The following is a 19,895-nucleotide window of genomic DNA, read 5'->3' on the forward strand; positions in this document are numbered from 1 at the left end:
GCAACAGACATGTAGCATCCAAAATTTGATAATGTAAGAAGCACAGGAAAACCGTACTTGATTTGAAAATATGGCTCTCAGAGCGAACCATTGTCAGCTTAATATTTGTGTCATAAAACACAAGTTGAAGTGTGACTTTCATGCCATATTCAGTCGATATCAGCTGCTGCATTTGAATTGAGATATTGGCTGGTGTGTTGAGTAGGAGTCATGGCAATTTGTTTTTGTTTGTTTTTTGGCTAATTTTCTGAGAGATCTTCATTACTCTTCTAACCTGAATGTGGTTGTGTTTGTTTTCTTGAGTGTACAATGTGTAAGCGTGTGAGGCAACACTTCATGTGTTTGAAGTTTGCCTGATGTACGTACACTTTTGTTGCCTGGCTATGCCAACTTGCTGTGATGGTGTGAAAGTGTTAACGTTAAGACTATTTGTGTAGTGAGCAAATGTTTGGATGCTTTCACACTGAAAACTAAATCCTGTGCTTGACCAAGTTTATGCCTTGATCACTGGATTGGTATAAACAGTCATATCATCATTAATTTATTGAATTGATATGTTCTGTTTTGTTTCTCAGTTTTGTTTTTTATTTCATTCTGTGCGAAGACAAAAGGGTTGTTTCTTCACTGTTGATATCATCTTTTATAGTTTATTATGTTTTTCATAAATTTCTGCCGCAGAATTTGTATTTTAAGAAATAGTATTTTTCTTGTCTCCATGGATACATTATTATCCATTTTTTTTTCTCTGTGCATTCATATTTTTTTTTCTGCAGCATTGAGAGAGTCTGTTATTATCTTTACCTCAACATGAATGAAAACAGGAAGAAAAAGACATTTCAGTGGGTTCCAGGGAAAATTAACTCAGCAAGCCTGAGACAGTTACGCTGCAGAAGTTATCATCTTTTCCTCGATAAACTGCCAACTGAATATATTTTAGTTCAGTTCTGTTCAATTCATTTCAAGTCAATTCAATTCAATTCAATTCAGTTCTGTTCTATTTTATTCAAGTGAATTCTGTTCAATTGAATTCTATTCAGTTGAATTGATAATCATGATGCAAAAGTTACCAACTTCTCATCAAATTGGCAACTGAATATATTTTTATCCAATTCAATTTAGCTCAATTCAGTTCTATTCTGTTCAAATGAATTCTATTCAATTGGATTGATAATCATACTGCAGAAGTTACCATCTTTTCCTCATCAAATTCGCAACTGAATATCTTTCAGTTCAATTCAGTTTCATTCTATTCAAGTGAATTCTATTCAGTTGAACTGAGAATCATGCAGCAGAAGTTACCATCTTATCCTCATCAAATTGGCAACTCTGAATATTTTTGAATATCTATTGAATATTCCTGAAATACTGAGTGGATAGATAAAATGTAGTAAATCTCTACGAAGTCAGGGGGAAAAATATAAAACTTTACTACTGTGAGAGATATGTTAACTCCAGCAGGTGACTCAATCACCCATTATATTATTTGTTTGTTTGCTTTTTTTTATTGTAAGAATTTTATGCTGCCCTAGCAACCCCAAGCCACACCTCTCTGGCTCTCAGTGGAGGCCCTAAAACATAGACCTTTCCACCCGACATGAGATGATTTGCCCAGTTTTGCGAAAGCTGGTCTCCCTCATCATGTAGGGTCCAAATCTAAGCACTGCGGGGCTAGCGGGAATTTCTCATTTTTCATCCGTGTTTCAACCGCCCAGTCTTCATGGGGATGTCATGGTATACAATAACATGGGGGTTTTGCCATTTCATTCTATCTCGTCACATTTTCAAAAGGGATTCTGTTCGCTACGTCATTTGAGGTGTAAATTGTGCCAAGTGTGGTGACTTAATGAATAATCCCATCTCTGACCGAATGATTGTATGAGCGGGATAATCACCAGTGCCTTTTAACTCTGATCCAATGCCAAGGTTGTCTTACCATCTCTTCTTTTGTCTTCCATGGATTCTTCTTTCCCCCCTCCTCTTCCCTCTTTCCCATTGTTTCTCGTTCCCTCCCTCCTCTGGGGAAAAAAAAAAAAAAAACACATTGTTCGAGCCAGCCCCCGTTTTGAATGCCCGTAGTCCACCAAAGCCAAAGGTCAAGCCGCGGCCGCCCATCCGGAGCTCCAGTAAACGGCAGCAGGGGTCGCAAGGTTGGTCTTTTTCTCCCTCCTGTGGGCGCCCTTCCTCTCTTTTCTCTGTAACAACAGCACGGCCGCAAATCGTTAAAAGAAACGAAGCACAAAATCACGTTTGATGGGCGTCGCCTCACCTTCGCCTTCGTATCTTGACAGCTCGTTTTCCTGTGCCTAATAGCAGTGCTGTGTTCTTGTGATGTTGGTCGGAAAACGCCACAAAAAAAGAGAGATTTTCCTTGCAGTGCTGTTGGTTTTGTTTTTGTTTTCTATTCCTCTGCGAAGAAGTTAAGGTTGCTAGAGGTCAATGCACTGTTTTATGCCCTCCCTCCGTACCTGCCCCCGCCCCTCTTCTCCCACTCATTTTGTTTGCATTTTTTCTTTCTTCCGTATGACGTCAGTGGTCGTGTGAATTCTGTTGTTTTTTTGCAGCTCGCTTTTTGCCGTGCCTCTACTTTGCTATTGCTTACCGTTAGCTGGGAAGGCCCAAACAAGAGTCCATCGAGACTACAGTCTTGAAATCATCTGGGGTCAAATATCATCAGTAAAGAGGGTTAATAAAAGCAAATGAATGATCACATTAAAGGTAACTGTTTACCGTTGGGAGCAGTGATTAAAACAATTTTTCCAGTTATCACATTTGAGGCATATGTGTAGGCCATTTGTATCACAAAACATCCGACCATATAAATAATTTGCAATAACCCCTAACTGCATAAGTAGATGTCACTATTTTTCCCACTATTTTTCTCACTGAAACATAACTGTAGACGGTTTAGTCTTGAAACAGTTTTGTTATAACTATTTTTCACATTTTTTATATTTAACAATACCTCACATTGATTATACCGATTAACTTTTTTACACTAGTTGTTTCTATCCTTAACTCACATTTCAGAACTTTTTTTTAGCACTAAAGCTGGGTTTTGTTTCATCTGCAAATGGTAATGCCTTTAATAGCCTGGACCAAGACAGTCTGACATGCCCTGTTTGTGTGAAAGTTAAAGAGATGAAATTGGATGCAAAATGTGGAATGCAAAAGCGTTTCGAAGTGTAAATACGTCTGACAAATGACATTGACAATTCTACAATACTGCTCGTTTGGAGTGTAGAAGTCTTTTAGAACTCAAAGGGTCCATCAGAAAGTGAAATTTGTTTCGTAACAAAAACAAAAGAAAAAAAGTATTGAAGCAAATGAGTCTTTCATGCTAGAGGAGCTATTTACTTTTTAGGATGTTCATGATTCATTCATTTCATTGATTCGTTGCCGTGGCCTGGAGTAATGCAAAACAGAAATTGAGAGGTTCTGGGATTTTAGGACCATCACACTTTGTTCATTACTGTTTCACATATTGTTTTTTTTTTTTATTCTTTGTGATGTTACCATCACAAATGTGAGAATCTCGCATCGAAGTTGTACATAGATGGCAACTCAAACAAGTGAAGAATTCATCCCCCTTACAAGATTAAACTAAAACCAAGGTGTAATGCCAAGGCTCCATGACAACTTCATAGAATAATTGAAAATGAGATGAATGATAGTTAGCACATACTTAGAAAGCTGACCACTATTGCGAAGGAAAGAAATCGAATCCGACATGAAGATTTAAGTTTCTCCCTCATACGTTGATGTATTGTGAATTCAAACATTCCTGATCAGTCCTCTTAACGCTTCTCTGTCAAGTAGCTAGCAAGCATTTGTTTTGTTTCGTTTATTTTTTCACTGTTTTTGACGAGAAATGTAATGAGATCTGCTGTTTTTCTTGTCTGCTGTTCTGTACCCTTGACTTTCTGATTTGTTCTCTCCCTGTTTGATGAGGCATTTCTCATTTTTTTTTGTTTTGTCATTGTTACCATGACGATAAATGTGGTTTGACGTTGCACCCCGTGACTTTCTCTTTGGCACCACGCACAAACTTGACCCTAACGTCGCAGGATGAAAAAATAAAAGCAGATTTTCCCGTTTCCGCATTGTTGTCTGTTTCTTTGTCACCAATGAGATCCTAACATGGAGAAGAACATCCATGAATATTAAAACAAATATTTAAGAAGTATTTTTGGTGTTGCTCTAATTATTCAATTTTTTCTTTGCCCTAATTATATTAAAGTAGATTAGTAAAAGACGACGTTTCTTGCTTGCTGTGCATCGCATCTTAAAGCTCCAGATTTTTATTAAGCTGTTTGTTACACCCTTTACTTTTTTTATTTGCTCTTTTCTGATATCTTGTTAATGTAGATATAATTAATTGTTTTTTGTATACCCAGAAATCTTTTCTTGATATTCCTGTCACCCTGTTTAATTGCACTATCTTATAAAGAAGTGATTCCATTCTACTGTGTAGAGTAAGATGCCAAATACTTGTTCAAATTGTGGTGCACTTTGTAAAGCAGCCTATAAAGGCTTCATGCTGTGTATGATGAAGTTTCTGTGTGTCTGGCTGTGGTGGTTCTGAGAATTTGTTCTTTGGCGTGCATTTGCTATTTTTTTTGTTCTCTCTCTCTCATTTTTCTTTCTCTGGAATAATGAATATCAAGACCCCTTGATAATAATGATCATGGGAGAATTAGTATGTACAATTATTCTGAAATCGTTGGTTGATTTGGGATGGAGAAATGTACATTTTTCTTTTTGAATTACTTCCTTTCTCCATTTGGAGACTTAGAGAGGTGTCCGTAGCTCATCTTGCCTGAGATTTGTGAGCGGTTACACAAAGTTTATTTATAGAGCAATATCAAGATGATAGTAGGAAAAATAGAACACTGAATCTAAGTACTACATAGAAAGATACTTGAGTGAAAGAAAAAATGGTTTTGTATTGTTCAAAAGAAGATGTTGGAAGACTGTGTACTTTCAAGAATACGTGTTTATCAGATTCGGTGAGTGTACTGGGCTTGTCTGCTACTGTGTATTCAGCATCTATGTCAGGCAGTCGGAAGACGTTGATTTTACGCTTGATCTCTTTTAAAACAAAATATGGCTTGCCTGCTATTCAAAATCTGTGTAAAGTCATCAAAAGGTGTTGATTTTATGCTTTGCTCTCTTTTCTTTTAAACAAAATGGTGACTCTCCATGAATTCCTTCAAAAATATTGCTGTATTGGTCTCCATGTCTGCAACAATTTTTCATTCATGTCTCTTTTCGCTGAGTATGCTTAATTTGCTGCATCGCTACTTTGTTATACGTCAAGTAATTTGTATCTGAATGTTTTTGGCGGGGCTCTTTCGTTTCTACTGTGAAGAATTTTTCCTCGCTTCTCTGTGTCCTAGGTTGGCGGTGGCGCAGTAGGTATTATTTCTACCTTTCGGGTTGTCATGCTGGTTTTGCATTGATTTGATTTTGCATGATATCTTTTTTTACTTTTGACTGGACTATGGTGTAAGAGCTTTTTTTTTTTTTTTGATTTTCTGTTTCATTTTATTTCATTTTAGTGCCAGGGTTTGTGTTTGCTATGAATGAATATTGTAGGTACCATGCTCCTTGCTCATGTTTTATTGTGGTGTTTTGTCATGAAATTTGGTGTGTTACTCCCGTGTTGTTTGTTTCCCATGGCAACGCAGTGGTGATGGACCGCATCACTATGAGCTTTAAGCTCATCTCGCATCAGCAACTATGGAAACCACCATCATATCTTTCAGGGATCATAATTATGTGCATCTGATGTCAGACAGCATGGGCGCCATTTTTTATTTTCATTTTTTTGGTCAAAAACATCGTTTGATTTCACAAGGTTTTGGAATGTGAATGTAGTCATGAAACTCATGTTTTTGTCATGATATTTGTTTCCCAGTTTTTTTCCCCCATTTACATATACATTTTTCCCTCCTTTAGTCCAATGTTTGACCATGAAGAGAAATGTTTTGAAAAAGGATATATGGTCATAGTAAATATTCTTGTCAGATGTTAGGCTAAGTGTAGAGTTGACAGTGATTATTGCCATTCAATGCCAAATGAGCTGCTGTAAGCAGTGATAGTAAAACAAGAACATGATAGATTTGCTTTCGAATGGGAGTTGATTAGATCTGATTTGAATGAGATATGATCACAATAGATTAGAATCAAATTTGATGTAGACTGGGCTGCTGAGGTTTTGTGGATAAGAAGAGGCTGATTTGTGACAGGTCCATATCACAGTCACATTTGTGTAGTCATCATACGATTTGATGCGTGTACAGTGTGCATGTATGTGGTAGTTCTTGCATTGGCTTGAACTTTGACACTAGTTGCTCTTGCACTGTTTAGATAAAACCTTTATTCCAAGCAATTTATGTTTGTGAAGACAGTACTGGTATCTCATATACTCCATGGTATTTTTGTTCTATGTCTCAGATTAGTTTTTGCTCCTCCTCTCCATCTGAGTGCATAGGAAACCCTGTTGAGTGATACTAACTATATGAGGAGTGTGTATTAATATTTACCCCTGTACAGGGCAGCGTATTATTCTTCAAGTCATATGTAATGGCCATCAGAAAGGCTGACTAGCCTTAGCTCAAGGCCCAACTGCGTAAAGATTGACATCATCCTGTTCCACTGACTGTGTACTTGTATACAAATGTATGTGCAATCACTGGCATACACATACATTGTATACTGTGCTTGTCCATAATATTGATACGTCTCTTTTCAACATGGTCTTCTTGTGAGTGTAACAAGTCTCATCTGCAAACTTTCGTTGCTCTTGTCTATTCTACCGCTGCTCTGAAAATGTCTGTTCTTGCTTCGTTTGGGTCATTATATTCATAGACCCATAATGCTGTACTGCAACCACAACAGCCATACACCGGGATATTTCACAGTGTTTTTGCCCATTCATCCGTGCAAATGCACATTCCTTGCACTAAAAATGAAAATCATATTTTTTTCTCTTTCCAGTGTGTGTGTGCTTTGATTCTTTCTTTCTATCTTTCTTCTTTTTTTTTTTGTTTTTGTATGAGACCATAATGCAAAATCTTACGGTTTAGCAGTATTATATTATCAATATTATTCTTTTAAACTTTAGAGCAAAAAAAAAAAAAAAGCTAAGGAAGCTATGCAGATGATATAGTCATAAATGCATCTTTACATGGTACATATTTTCACATTGTGTTTTGTGTGTGCAGTATTGTGGTGTAATACACTTGATTATACCATAGCATGGTGTTGCTATAAGACAGTCACAGGTGGTGTTTCTAGTACACTGTGTTATACCAGAGTGCAGTGTTATACCCAGTATAACAGAGAGTGACCCATAAGATGAGAAAATGCCTTTGATAGCGTGCTTTCATCATGTTTTCATCTTCAAAGTTTTAATGTTTTGTAAGTCAGCATAATCTTACAAAATGATATTATGTCTTCCAAAATTGGCATTGCATCATTTATTTTCATTCACAAATGGTGTTACAGGCTATCACTTTCGTGTTTGTGTAAAATCAGGGCCCCATTTCATAAAAGATGTTAGGATGACAACTCTTGCTGGAATGACAACCTCCCACAGCAAACAGTCAATCAGGAAGCTGTATTCTTGTCATCAAATCAACTCTTTATGAAGTGGGGCCCAGGTTCTCATTTGTATCCAAGCTTTTGTTTTCTCTTTCATACACAGCTTCGCCACCACCTCATGTATCAGATATTAACCACTGCTCAGTGTGTGTCTGTATGTGTGTATGTGTGTGTCTGTCTGTCTGTCTCTGTGTGTATGTGAGTGTCTGAGAGAGGTAAGGAAACAATATTCAAATGAATAGACCTCTTCACTATTGAGATTTTTTTTTTTGATTGAAGTGCCGTAAAAAAGAATGTTCTATTCACCTGCAATAACAAATCACATATCAGAAATAAGGTGTCCTTGTTTTAATGCCTTTTTTTGTTTTTAAGCAGAATAAACGTTGCCTTAAAGGTACACTCAAGTTTACATGTATGTATGTGACTTCAATATGTCCATCTTGATATTCCCCGGACAAAGATTTTGTGACGTAGCCTTTTTGGTGTACATATGCAATCTTTCTCAATAAATCACGATTTCCTTCAAAGAGCAGGTATGGACTGTTTAACCGTTGTGAAGTCCTGGAATGCGGTCTCTCTCAAACGTTCAGGCTTTTTTGGACGGCGGGACACCGCTGGAAGACGGGGCGCGAAAAAGAGAAGACCTGGCAACTTGGAAGCAGAGAATGAACTTGTATGATGTGATTGTATTCTAATGTAATGTTTATTTGTTTTTCCACCCCCCTCGGATCCCCCAGCCACAGGAGTGTACTCCCCGCCACTGTCTCCTCGCCCGACTGAGCTAGCAGGTGCGTTTGCCAAAGCAGAGGATGTGCTTTGATTTATGATTTCTCTCTTTTCTCTCTTTCTCTCACTCGTAATATTTCATTAAAGGAGAAGTTTCCCCAAACAGTATGTACATTCTATGTATGTACATATACAGGGCTCATAATTAGCAGTGGCCCTGGGCCACTAAATATTGACATCAGGCCACCAAACTTTTGAAAAGGCCATCTCTTGGTAGCCTGATCGGGCAGTTCAAATTCAAAATTCATTTCTGTATTTCCTTTTATTTCGGGCCACTACATTTCTATTTTAGGCTACCAAAATGTCAAATTGAATGATTTTTAGTGGCCCAAATGGGCCACGAGATAAAAAGGGTAGTGTCAAGCCGTGATATATGAACTGTAGTGCTAGAAGGCCTCTTGGAATTGCAAAGTTAAGGAAAACTCATCTAGTGCATTCAAATGCTGTGAAGTTTTAAAACTTTTTTCGATGTGCTGTCCTCTTGAGTTTAGAACTCTACAGCAATTTGTGAGGTCAACTAGAGGTAAAGAACTGTGAAGAAAATCTGCAGTAATTAACAGCCATGAACACATACAATCTGTAGTTGTTCGAGGTTTATGGCTGAAAACATTAAAGCTCTCATCTAGACTAGTGAGTAGTAGATACAGCTGTACATTTATTACATCAAAATGAAGCAAGGCAAATTATATGCATTTTGGCACAATCAAAAAAGTTCATAGCTTGATATATAGGAACATCGATAAACTCAACTTGCAGCTTTTTACCTGAGTTTGATTATTCATCCTGGTAAGTTTCTGCAATTTTTACCCAATAACTGGCCACGTCGATCGCCGATTTGTCTTGTGCAGGGGGATATGCTGCCATTGAAATACAGGGCAGTGCCACGTCAACTCCAGGCGCAGAGGGTGCGTTTACATTTGTTTTCATCGTCTAGTTGCAGTGTCACTTTACACAACTAATATTCACATCCACGTTGCCTTTCACTCTTTTTCCTTTCTCTCTTTAGCTTTAGCTCATCTGAGATCTGTTTAAAAAAGAAAAAAAAAAAGATTGATGCCGTGCTTTCCGGTTTAATGTGATGGGATCTGCACTTTGACGAGAGTAACTGTGTATGCCTTGTATTTCGCGGTCATTTTATTTCACATGTTTCAGGGGTCAAGTTGATACTCTTGAAGATATCAAAGCAGCCTGCGACAATTTTGCCCCACGTTAAGATAGAAATTATGTATATTACGCATCTCCCAAGGTGGGATATTGCTTACTTTGCCTCGAGGCAAAGAAAAACATGACCGGCGTCATAGTTCTGGAATGCACTTTTATAGATACTGTCAAACTAAAAAAGTCCCTGTTTGCATGATGTTATATGCTTGCAAAATGCTTGGCATACACAGTAACTCTTTTTGTCTTTTTCTTCTTTTCTTTCACAGACACCATACATAGAGATTACTTGATAGAATAGTTTGTCTTTCCTATTCTAAAGTGAAGAGATAAACATTCAGATACAATGTACTTCCAGCATTTTTTTTTTCGATATTCCTTGTTTTTTTTTTTTTTGTATTTATAATCTCTGAGGAGGTGGGTAGGCATCAGTTTAAAGGGGAACCTCATTTTGATAAGGACCTAAACACCATCATAAGGATGATAATTTCCTTTCTAGGTTTCTAATTATGTCAGGTTGTACTTAAGACAAATGTTTATAAAGAGTTTGGACCTACAAAATGTTAAGGGGGTTTTGCTACATGTACAAGTATATCCAACCTCTTTATAGCAAGTTTCCACGCATAGTGACTTATTCATAACTTTCAACTACGATGCTGTGTTTGTATACATGCCGTCTTATTCAAAAAAGATCAGCAGTTTACAGAGGGAAAATTGATTGCGAACCATGGTTATGTTATGACTTGAGACCTTATACCGCTTTGCATCTTTGAGAAAACAATATAAACAAATAAAACAAATTTGCAGCAATGTACAGTGTATTATTATCATATAAAGATATCTTGAAATATCCTGGCAACATGAAATATTTGATGGTAATGAAAGTGTAATTCTGATTTTAGCTGCCAGTCCATCTATCCAAAAAGGTAGCTAGTTTGTTTCCTCTGTCTTGCAAGTTCCTTTCTTAAATGTGCAAACTATACTCGATTGTATCAAAATGTCCTAAAGATTCACCAAAAAATGAACACCTACCTCCCCTCCCCCCCCCAAAAAAAAAAAACAAAAACACCCATGCCTTCATGTCAAAGCCAACCTACCACACTCCCAATGTTACAGGTCTCTTGGGCTTGTCCGGCCAGTGGAAGAAGCGATCATCTTTCATTTCTGAGGGTGCGTTTTATGTTATTTCAAAGAAAGATCATAGCCCATTGAAGCTGCGTACTAGAAATTGAGAAAAAGAAAAGCAAAGAAAACGAAGCAGGTGCTGGTAGCGTATCTTGATTTCCTCACGTGTGCAAGAAACCAGTTCAGAGAACTATTAAAACAGAGCTGCCATGACCTGTAATACTAAATTTGCTAGAGGATTTAAAGTCATGGTCACACTGGCGAAAGATTACAAAATTTACATTCGCTAGACTTCGCGATCTTTTGTCGTCAATTCACACTGACAGCCATACTTTCAGTCTTTGGATCAAGATGTTTGGGTCACTGGTGCGCATGTGCAACAAAGAAAAAAGAGTTTGTTGCCTGACAGCTGGTGATTGTGATGTCACAATACCAACCTGTTCATTACAATGACCACTTGCTTCTGAGGCACAGCCTGGAAACAGATGGTGGACAGGTCATGTGACAAACTTCTAGCGGTCACACTGGCATTTGATCGAGAAGTTTTGCAGGGGTGGGGGAAAATATCCCTAGTTTGAGTGGGAAGTATCGCAGTCATTTGGCAGTGTGACCGCAGCTTACAAAAATTTCTCATCAAAGTTACCTCATCTTGTGAACACCCAAATTTCTGCTCTGAACTGGTTTGCGTGCACTTTCATGGTAGCATCAACTCAAGAATTAGAGTGAGCTTTCACTCAGAAAGGGTAAACCAAACTCTGGTTGCTATTGTTGTTATCACCATTGCAGGATCTGTTCAATAGAACTGCGTCAGTGTAGCAAGTCACTCACAATTCATGCATCATTACTTTCTTGTTTCATGAAAAGAAAACAAACAAACCTTCAATAATCTCTTTGTATTACTTATAAATACCAGTCCAAATGTAACCCGTCACCACGAAAGCCTGGATAAGTTAAACATGGACTCTCTGATCTGTAATTGTCAGATTCCCTCAACTCTAAGCTGGATGAGATAAAACTTGTCCTATTCTCCCCAAAAAGTCTTCCACAGAAATGCTGCAAAGATGCAGTTTTGAAAAAGAAAGAAAAAGAGGCTTTGAAGTGTAAAGACAGGCAAGCATATTGACACAGTAGATAAATTCAAAAACTATTCCATCATAACATCATGAAAACAGGAGAAAAAAATAAATAAAAAACGAGAGAGAGAAAAAAAAAAACAGTTTCAGACTCTGAAATTCAGGCATGGTAGAGTGGAGAAAGCAAATTTCTGCCGTAAGGAAGTGGTAGATTTAATCATTTTTCTGTCAAATTGTGTGATATTGCAGTTTTTTTGGTGCTTATGCCTGCGACTCTTATTGCCATGGTGACGGGTCACTAAACTTAGACCACAGTATGATGATACGCTTCCACGTCTTCACTGATAGCACCTCACACACTGAACTTAATGCCACCATCTATGTTATCAAAGTATTACACCATGTAGTCTCATACCTTAACATACTTTTCTCTCACAAATAGAGCAGAACAAGGTCATAGCAATTTCAGATCGCAACATTTCTGTGTTTGCTTGCTTTTTATAGAACTGTTGAAAAGGTATTAATTGTAACTCCTAAATTTTGTTTGTAAAAGGTCCCTTTAAAGCAATTCATCTATCTAATCTTTTTCTTCTGGTATAGCAAATTCTTCGTGGCACAATAATGCTTTCATCCTTCTGAGTTACAGTTTATCGGATGACTCTTGCTCACATAGGGCTATTCAGAAATATAGAGTGTTATAGCAGAATTTGAAGTAGCTGTAGATTTTAGTGTGTCTGTTTTTTAAAAAATTTATCACACGTGGCTAACAGAACCAAGGCCCCATTTCACTGAAAAAAAAGAGCAAAAAGTTGCTATGTAGCAACTCTTGCTGCAGTATCATCTACATTATACACTGTACATACAATAATGTTCCTGTTATACAACACTGTGTTTTCATGAAAATGGCTATTACTGCATTGGTTATCTGTGTGTGTGGGTTTTTTTTTGGGGGGTTGTTTTTAAAGACTTTCTCCTCTTCCTATAATACCATATTTAGCATTATTCATTTCTGATTTTAGGTATTTTAATTGTAGATGATATAACCTAGGACACCTGCACAGAGACTCTTTCAGCCAATCACAGTCAAGAGATTAACATTTTGTTCCTTAGCAACACCATCATTTCCTGCCGTGCTCTATACACTACTCAGTATGTGTGCCAGTGTGGTTGAGTTTTCATATATTCTTGTATATCGTGTGTGTGTTTGTGTGTGCAGTCTGAAGTGATATACAATCATGTATTATGGCTTAAGGCCACAATGTAGAGTATGCGTTATAGACAAATATACACTCCTTCGGTATCTATTTCATACATATTTGCATTGTATTTGTAGAATTGTATAATGCTGCATCATTGCACATTCCTTCCCGTTCATAATCATTTTTCAACTGTGATGTGAACACTGTAGTGTTGTGGGTAATTCCTTTTCACTCTCTTCCAACAGTCGAGTGTGGCATTATATTTCTGCTTTCTATTCATCAAAAGGACTGTATTAGAAGTCTACAGGCCTTCAATGGGAGATTACTTCAATTTATACAGTGATGAATGCAGTGCTGTATCATGCATACTCTCTCAGTAACTCATCTCTTCATTCAAGTGCTCATTCATTTGATAGTTTGTGTGACCGATGTGTGGATCGGTCAGTCGGTCAATCATCTGACCGGCCAACCATTGGGCAGATCTTCTTGTATGACACAACATTGGCTGGTTCTCGCTCGATGACCCTTAAGCCCGCCACACACTGTACGACTCATGACTGTACGACCTTAAGACCACAAGACCCAGTCGTATGACCTGCCAATGCACACTATATGACCTGACCTTACGAGTAGGCTTCACAATATGACTGTTCTGTCTTCAGGACATTTTACCGATGAGTATTAAAGCGCACACAGTGCGCACTGTGTGTGCTTGCATTTTACTCTATCTTGATTGGCTGAAAGCCCACGACCGGTCGTAGAAATTCAACATGTCAAATCTCTATGACTGGCGCTAAGACCCAGTCGTACAACTGGAAACTGGCAAGACTGTGACGTCACACTTCAGGTCTTTAGGTCGTACGACTGGTCGGATCGTATAGTGTTCGGCGGGCTTTAGGCTCACACACACATGCATACTGGAAAGATAGAATTACGTTGGACATACCGGTACGCATTGGAAAATAAAAATCGCTCACGCTGAAAGGGAAAAGGAGCAGGAAAAGTAAATGGAAACTAAAGGAGACGTTAATTACCATTTTTGGTGGGTCTTTTTTTTTTTCTGGGGGTCTAGCTCTGTGCTTACATTTTCATTTGGTTTCCGTGGTGTCATCATGGAGAGGAAGTATTTATGTTCTGCGTTTTAGTTTTGGGTCATTTCACCGTAGAATAGCAAATCTTGTTCTTGCTTTGCATGCCTTGTTGCTTTTTTTTTTCATGCCAGAGGCAAAATGTTGCTATTTTTTCTACAAAAAACAAACAAACAAATAAACAAAAACTAAGACCAAATATTAGCAAATGAATAAATTGATGAATTGATAAATATAAGAAAATGTAACATCAAATGCTGCTTAATGCATCTGTCTTATTACAGAATTTCCTAGTGCATGTTTGATATTATAATGAAAGCCGTGCTCTTTCAGGACGCAAATCTTTATTTTGCACTGTCCTGGTAATGGGCGTGCCATTGGCGGTACAAATTCATCAGGGTGTGCCTGTCGTCCTGCGATCCGCTGATGGAAATGAGTGAACACACTCTATGGACCATGTTGCATTTCTAATCTACTGACCCTTTTTTTATCAATATGCCTTCAAGTCAAAGATTGTTAATATTATTCTACTGCAGCAGCAATGACTAATTGTTTGGGCAAAAAAAAAGAAGAAGAAGAAAAAAAAAAGATATTGCAAATGCTGCCATACATGCCAGCAATTACTAGCAGGTGCTAAAAACAGAAGGTCATAACCAGTGCATGAAGCGAGCAGTAAGTATTCATGTAAAGCTGAGGCAATGATCAAGCTTGCATCTAGTGCAGATTTTGTCGTTGCAAAAAACTCGATCGGAATGAGAAAGGTATTTTGCATCTTGCCTTTTATACAGGTCTTTATGGCAAAGTGAACAAGCCTCCTCCTAGCCCGAAAGACGTTCCGGAAGGTTTGTTCCGTGGAGAAATTCTAGCTAGCTACTTTTAGAATTTATCATCCATCTTTTGTCTATCCATCTATCCCTCTGTCTACCTATGTGTATCTTTCTATCTGCCAATTTATCAGAAGAAATATAATGTTGTGACTTTTCAAGTTTCCCATGGATCTCTGCAGAAATATTCACATTTCCTAGTTTGATGTGAAATCAACAGAAGTTGTTTTGTATCAACTTATGTATCAATGCATTGCACTCTTGTAATAAGCTTGCAGTGAGGATTTTTTTTTTAATGTGGGAGGGGGAAGGGGCTTTAATTGATGAATTACAATCTATCAACACTAAAAACATGGCCTTTATATAAATATTTTGTGTAAAATTCAGTTAGTGAGTTATGAGGCATTGAAATTATTGCCCGTGCTTTACTTGTGTGTGTGTGGATGCATACAAAATGTAGCCATGAGGTAGAAATATGAAACTTTCAAGCCATTATTTTGTTATTTCAAGTCTGATTTTGATGAGTCTGCACCCATTATCTTATTCTAATTTTCCTCTCACCTGCTGAAGCCAATTTCAGCACATTTGAGAAATTACACTTAAAAACAAAAGTCCCCGCGGCTCAAATCTCACCCTCAAATTTTACAACTTCCAATTTTCCAAGTACTTTTGATAAGAGATCACTATAATCATTCATGTATATGTCGGTTTACTTTATGTATGAAGGAAAATTTGGATGGGATGATTGTCATGAACTGGTACTTTCATCTGTGATTGCTTTGTTTATAAATGCTATGTTCTTAGTACCAAATAAAGTATTAGTTGGAAAAAAATAATCTCCAAAACAACAACCTTTGACATGATGTGAAATTAATCATAATTTTCAGCATTGGTCTCACCAATGAACTGTCGCTTTGTTTAACAAACAGGTCTTTACGGCAAGGTGCAAAAGCCGCCACCACCCAGTCCAACCACCCAAGTTCCAGAAGGTGTGGTGTAATTAGAAATCTCGCTCTTGCTCTCCTTTGTAGCTAGGCAACAGAAGTTTCAAATAAAAAAATAATTCTCTCTCTCTGCCCTTCTATCTACATGTATTTGTAGTATCTACATATCTATCTATCATCTATGTAAATATCTGAAGTCCCTAGCAAAGAAAGGGTTAGGTTTGAATCACCCGCTCAGAGAGATTTCATTTTGTAGATCTATCAACTTCTTCCTTCTTTGCTTCTTTCTGCCAAAGAATTTTTTTTTTTTTTTTTTTTTTTTTTAGCTTTGAAGGATACCATAAAACTTACATAAGATTTATTTCAGTTTGTATGCCAGTTGTGGCAAGCAGTATTCTTTTTTATTCTTTTTTCTCTTTATTTCTTGGTCCCTATTCATTCCTTGTGGTTTTCTGACTTGGTCTTTGGAAATAAAAAACATTGCTGTCATTGTGTAGAAGTGAATAACATTCTATGACAGGCATTAGGAAATGTGGCAGATAGAAGATTAACCCGTTGAGGACGAACTGATTTTGTTATAACACAAATTTCCCGTAGACATCTGCCCGAGAATTCTTGGGACTCGTCTTCAACAGGTTAAAGATGAAAGGGTTCTGTGTGAAATTAGTTGCCTCGTTTTTTTTCTTCTTTTATTTCAGAAAATGTTCTCATGCCGTTTTGCAGTGGTCTTCATGGACATCTTTTTTTCATGTTTTTTTCTTGTTTTTTAATATTTTAGACAGTACATAGATATGATGATGAAACTTGTGTTCTTCAGATTAATTACCTTGCTCCAACAGGTGTATTGCACACCGTGTAGATCTTGTGTTAAGTTTAAACACAGAATGATTAGTTTCATTTGGTGTTACACATTGTAAGCTGCAGTCTATACACTTGATAGTAAACATACAATAACACCGTGCACTACACCAATCAAATATTAGAGAACTCTCTCGGGATGTATAGTGTTCTGTGCTGTGTGAAAGCGTCAGTGTTTACCTCCGTGTTCTTTGCAGGTCTGTACGGTGTGCCAAATAAGCCAGCTAAACCGGACAAACCCGCAAAACCCGAGAAGCCCGCTAAACCACCCGTGGCCGCCAAGCCCCCAAAACTGGTTCCCGATGGTGCGTTCACACTCCCCCCATTAATGCTACATTGTCCCGCTCTTTTACATCATTCTCTGCAGATTTACTGATCTTTTACTGCCTGAGTGACTGACTTGGGTTTGCCTAATTTTGTGGGTTTTTCGGTAAAATGTGAGATGATTCCTTCTGTCGCTAAGACTTTTAAAGCTCTGAATTCGTTCAATTTTTAATGTTTTAATTTATAATGTACTCTCACTAACCTTCTTATGCTGTGAGTGCTTAAAGGAGTCAACAGCCATTCATCTCGCCTCTGCCAAGGTGGTTTGCCGTGCCTTCACTTGATTCATATTACACGATGTACCTGTGTATGTGTGACTGTGTGTCTGTGTGTTAGTCTGTCTGTGTGTGTGTGTGTGTTTGTGTTAACAGGTGATGGTTACTGAAATACAGACCCCCAGAATAAGGTGCAGAAACATCTTGCAGCTTCATCTTCTTCACTACATGGACATTTTGTCGTTGCTTTCAGCCCTCAGTGTTACAATGTACATTGTGTTCCATGCCATCTCACTCATAGGGTGGGATCCAGTTTTTCTTTATTTCGACTTAATACAGGGATATTTTTTTAAATGGCTTTTCTGCGGTGGTTGGGTCTTTTTTTTTTGTCTTGTTTTGTTTGATTGTCGTGCACTTTAATGGCCTGAATTCATGAAGGTGATTAAAATTTAAACAATGATTTATGCAAATTTCTTCTGCATATAAATGATCGACAGATTGCATAATTATGCCGACAGACGTTGAGTAACAAACGTGCATCGATACGTGCATGTCAAAGATACGCCTATTTTACACCTTTTTTTGAGACCATGATCTAAATTTGTACCATGGTCTAAGTTTAGATCACCTTCGTGAATTCAGGCCAATATGGCTATTGCTCAGTGCATGTCCTGTTTGTGTGGTGTAAAGAGCTGGGGGGATCTGTAAAACCAGTGATTAACAGCAGCTCATCTCTGCTTTGAAAGACACCAAACATTTTGATATAACAGGAGGTTGTTATTCTAATTATTATTTCAATAACAATGACCTTTTTTGTCTTCTCTATCAAGAATTCATTCTCTACATCCAGTGATTGCTCTGATCTTTAGGGGGTGCTGCCTTTATTTCATAAACCCTCAATTTTATTGCCAGGTTCCCATTTTATTTTTGTAGCTTGGCCAGGAAGGACTCCATGGGTGAAACATGTTTTCCATGGGTGTATGCACCAGGCAGGGAATTGAACTTAGGACATTCCTCCTTTAACCCCCTGTGTTCTGTGAGTGCTATTTGGCACAGAACACCCCATAGCATTGTACACACTCTCCAAATTCTCTGGTACAGAAAGGGTTAAATCTTCAAAGGCTCACCCTTGTGCCTCAGTGCTTTCTAAGCAACAAGTATTTTGCATCTTTGTTAAAGGGATCGTACAGTATTGGTTGAGACCTAATATCAGGTTTCTGACATTTTTTGGTGAGATAATGAGAAACCTCTTATAAAATATGAAAGAGCATGTAATTCTATGAAGAATTCAACGTTTATTTGATGAAAATTGGTTTTGAAATGGCTGAGATATCCAAAAAGAGCGATTCTAATAAAGTGTGGGACCCACACTTTCTTACGATCGCTTTGTTTTACTTTGTTTTTTTTTTATGTTTCAGTCATTCCAAACGCGATTTTCATCAAATAAACTTTGAATTCCTCGTAAAATGGTATGCTCTGTACTATATCATAAGTGTTTTCTTGGTATCTCACAAAAAGTTAAAAGCCCAATTCTCATCTCCACCAATACTGTATCATCCCTTTAAGGCATGTGGAGATTTGATATTAAGAGATGCAGTGTGGCTTTTGTAGTTCTTGATTGCATATTTTTGTTGAAATTTTGATTTTTCGTAGATTTTTGATTGTTTATTTTGGGACTAGTTTTATTTTTGTTTCCTATGGAATGGTGGTAGATGGATTTGTGTGGGGCAACTTTTTTTTTTAATCATCTCTTTTTCATGTTTGTTTTGTTGTTTTTTCTTTAGGCATTTTGGAGAAGAGTCTTATTGCTGTGAAAACTGAATTTTTGGACATACAGTGTAGACCTTGAGGTTTTTCTTTGTCCCACAAACATATCTGAAATACTGAAAATCGTGAAATGCGTGTGACATGAAAGCTTTGTCAGTATTTTGTAGAATCATCCTCCCTAAACATCCTTTAAATGTGAGACATTTTATAGTCCTCATAGAAGGAACATTAAGACATCACTATTTGTCTCAATATATTACAACATGTGCCTGATCGTGAAACAAATATTTTCATTGTGTACATATATTTACGGCGCTTGCGCCATACTTGATTGACCTATCCTGGTTTGAACATGGCTATTTGTTACCCTCAACATGAATAGCCACTGGGTATGCGTTGTCAGATTAACGAATAGCAATTCCAAAACGAGGATGGTTGAGTATGGCTTCGCTAGTTAAAAAAAGATACTCAATACTGAGTATTCTGTTCAGCGGTATCCATCCTTGAACGATATTCCCTTTTTTTCGGGGTTTGGATATTTCACGCTCTGAAATCTGCTCCATTTTGTCCGTGCTCATGGCGGTGACTGCAGCTGCAGGTACATTTGAATTTTTATTTCTCATTCTCTAGAATCATGGTGCATAAAAGCTGGACTTGTGTTTGAGTATTTGAGTCTGAGTTTGCATCTAAGCGTGCTTCTTTACATGTCTGTTGGTGTGTGTGTGGGGATGTGTGTTCGTATGTGTGTGTTTGTGTGCATGCTTTGTGTTTGTATTATGAAAAGCACTTTGGTTAAGTGCAATGAGTGCAATTCTGTTATGCTCTATATACCATATATTTTGCCCTGTTTTTATGTACACAAATTGTGTGATCTGACTTATATAATTGTGAAACTATGAAAATGCCAAAATGTTCCAAAATATATATTC

General features: G+C 37.5%; 1 protein-coding gene across 1 annotated transcript in view; it reads left to right on the top strand.

Annotated features, from left to right (window-relative positions):
* The window catches only part of LOC139739223 (rho GTPase-activating protein 5-like), a 112,285-nt gene that overhangs the window by 39,437 nt on the left and 52,953 nt on the right, over window positions 1-19,895 (top strand). The window contains exons 20-24 of the mRNA XM_071649841.1: window positions 8,343-8,393; window positions 9,240-9,296; window positions 14,823-14,876; window positions 15,788-15,847; window positions 16,858-16,965. Of these exons, the coding sequence (XP_071505942.1) occupies window positions 8,343-8,393; window positions 9,240-9,296; window positions 14,823-14,876; window positions 15,788-15,847; window positions 16,858-16,965 (330 nt within the window). The remainder of the gene's footprint in view (window positions 1-8,342; window positions 8,394-9,239; window positions 9,297-14,822; window positions 14,877-15,787; window positions 15,848-16,857; window positions 16,966-19,895) is intronic.

This window comes from Diadema antillarum, unplaced genomic scaffold (assembly GCF_040938485.1).
Source record: "Diadema antillarum isolate AM-2024a unplaced genomic scaffold, OU_Dant_1.0 seq00000791_RagTag, whole genome shotgun sequence".
Classification (NCBI taxonomy): Eukaryota; Metazoa; Echinodermata; class Echinoidea; order Diadematoida; family Diadematidae; genus Diadema; species Diadema antillarum.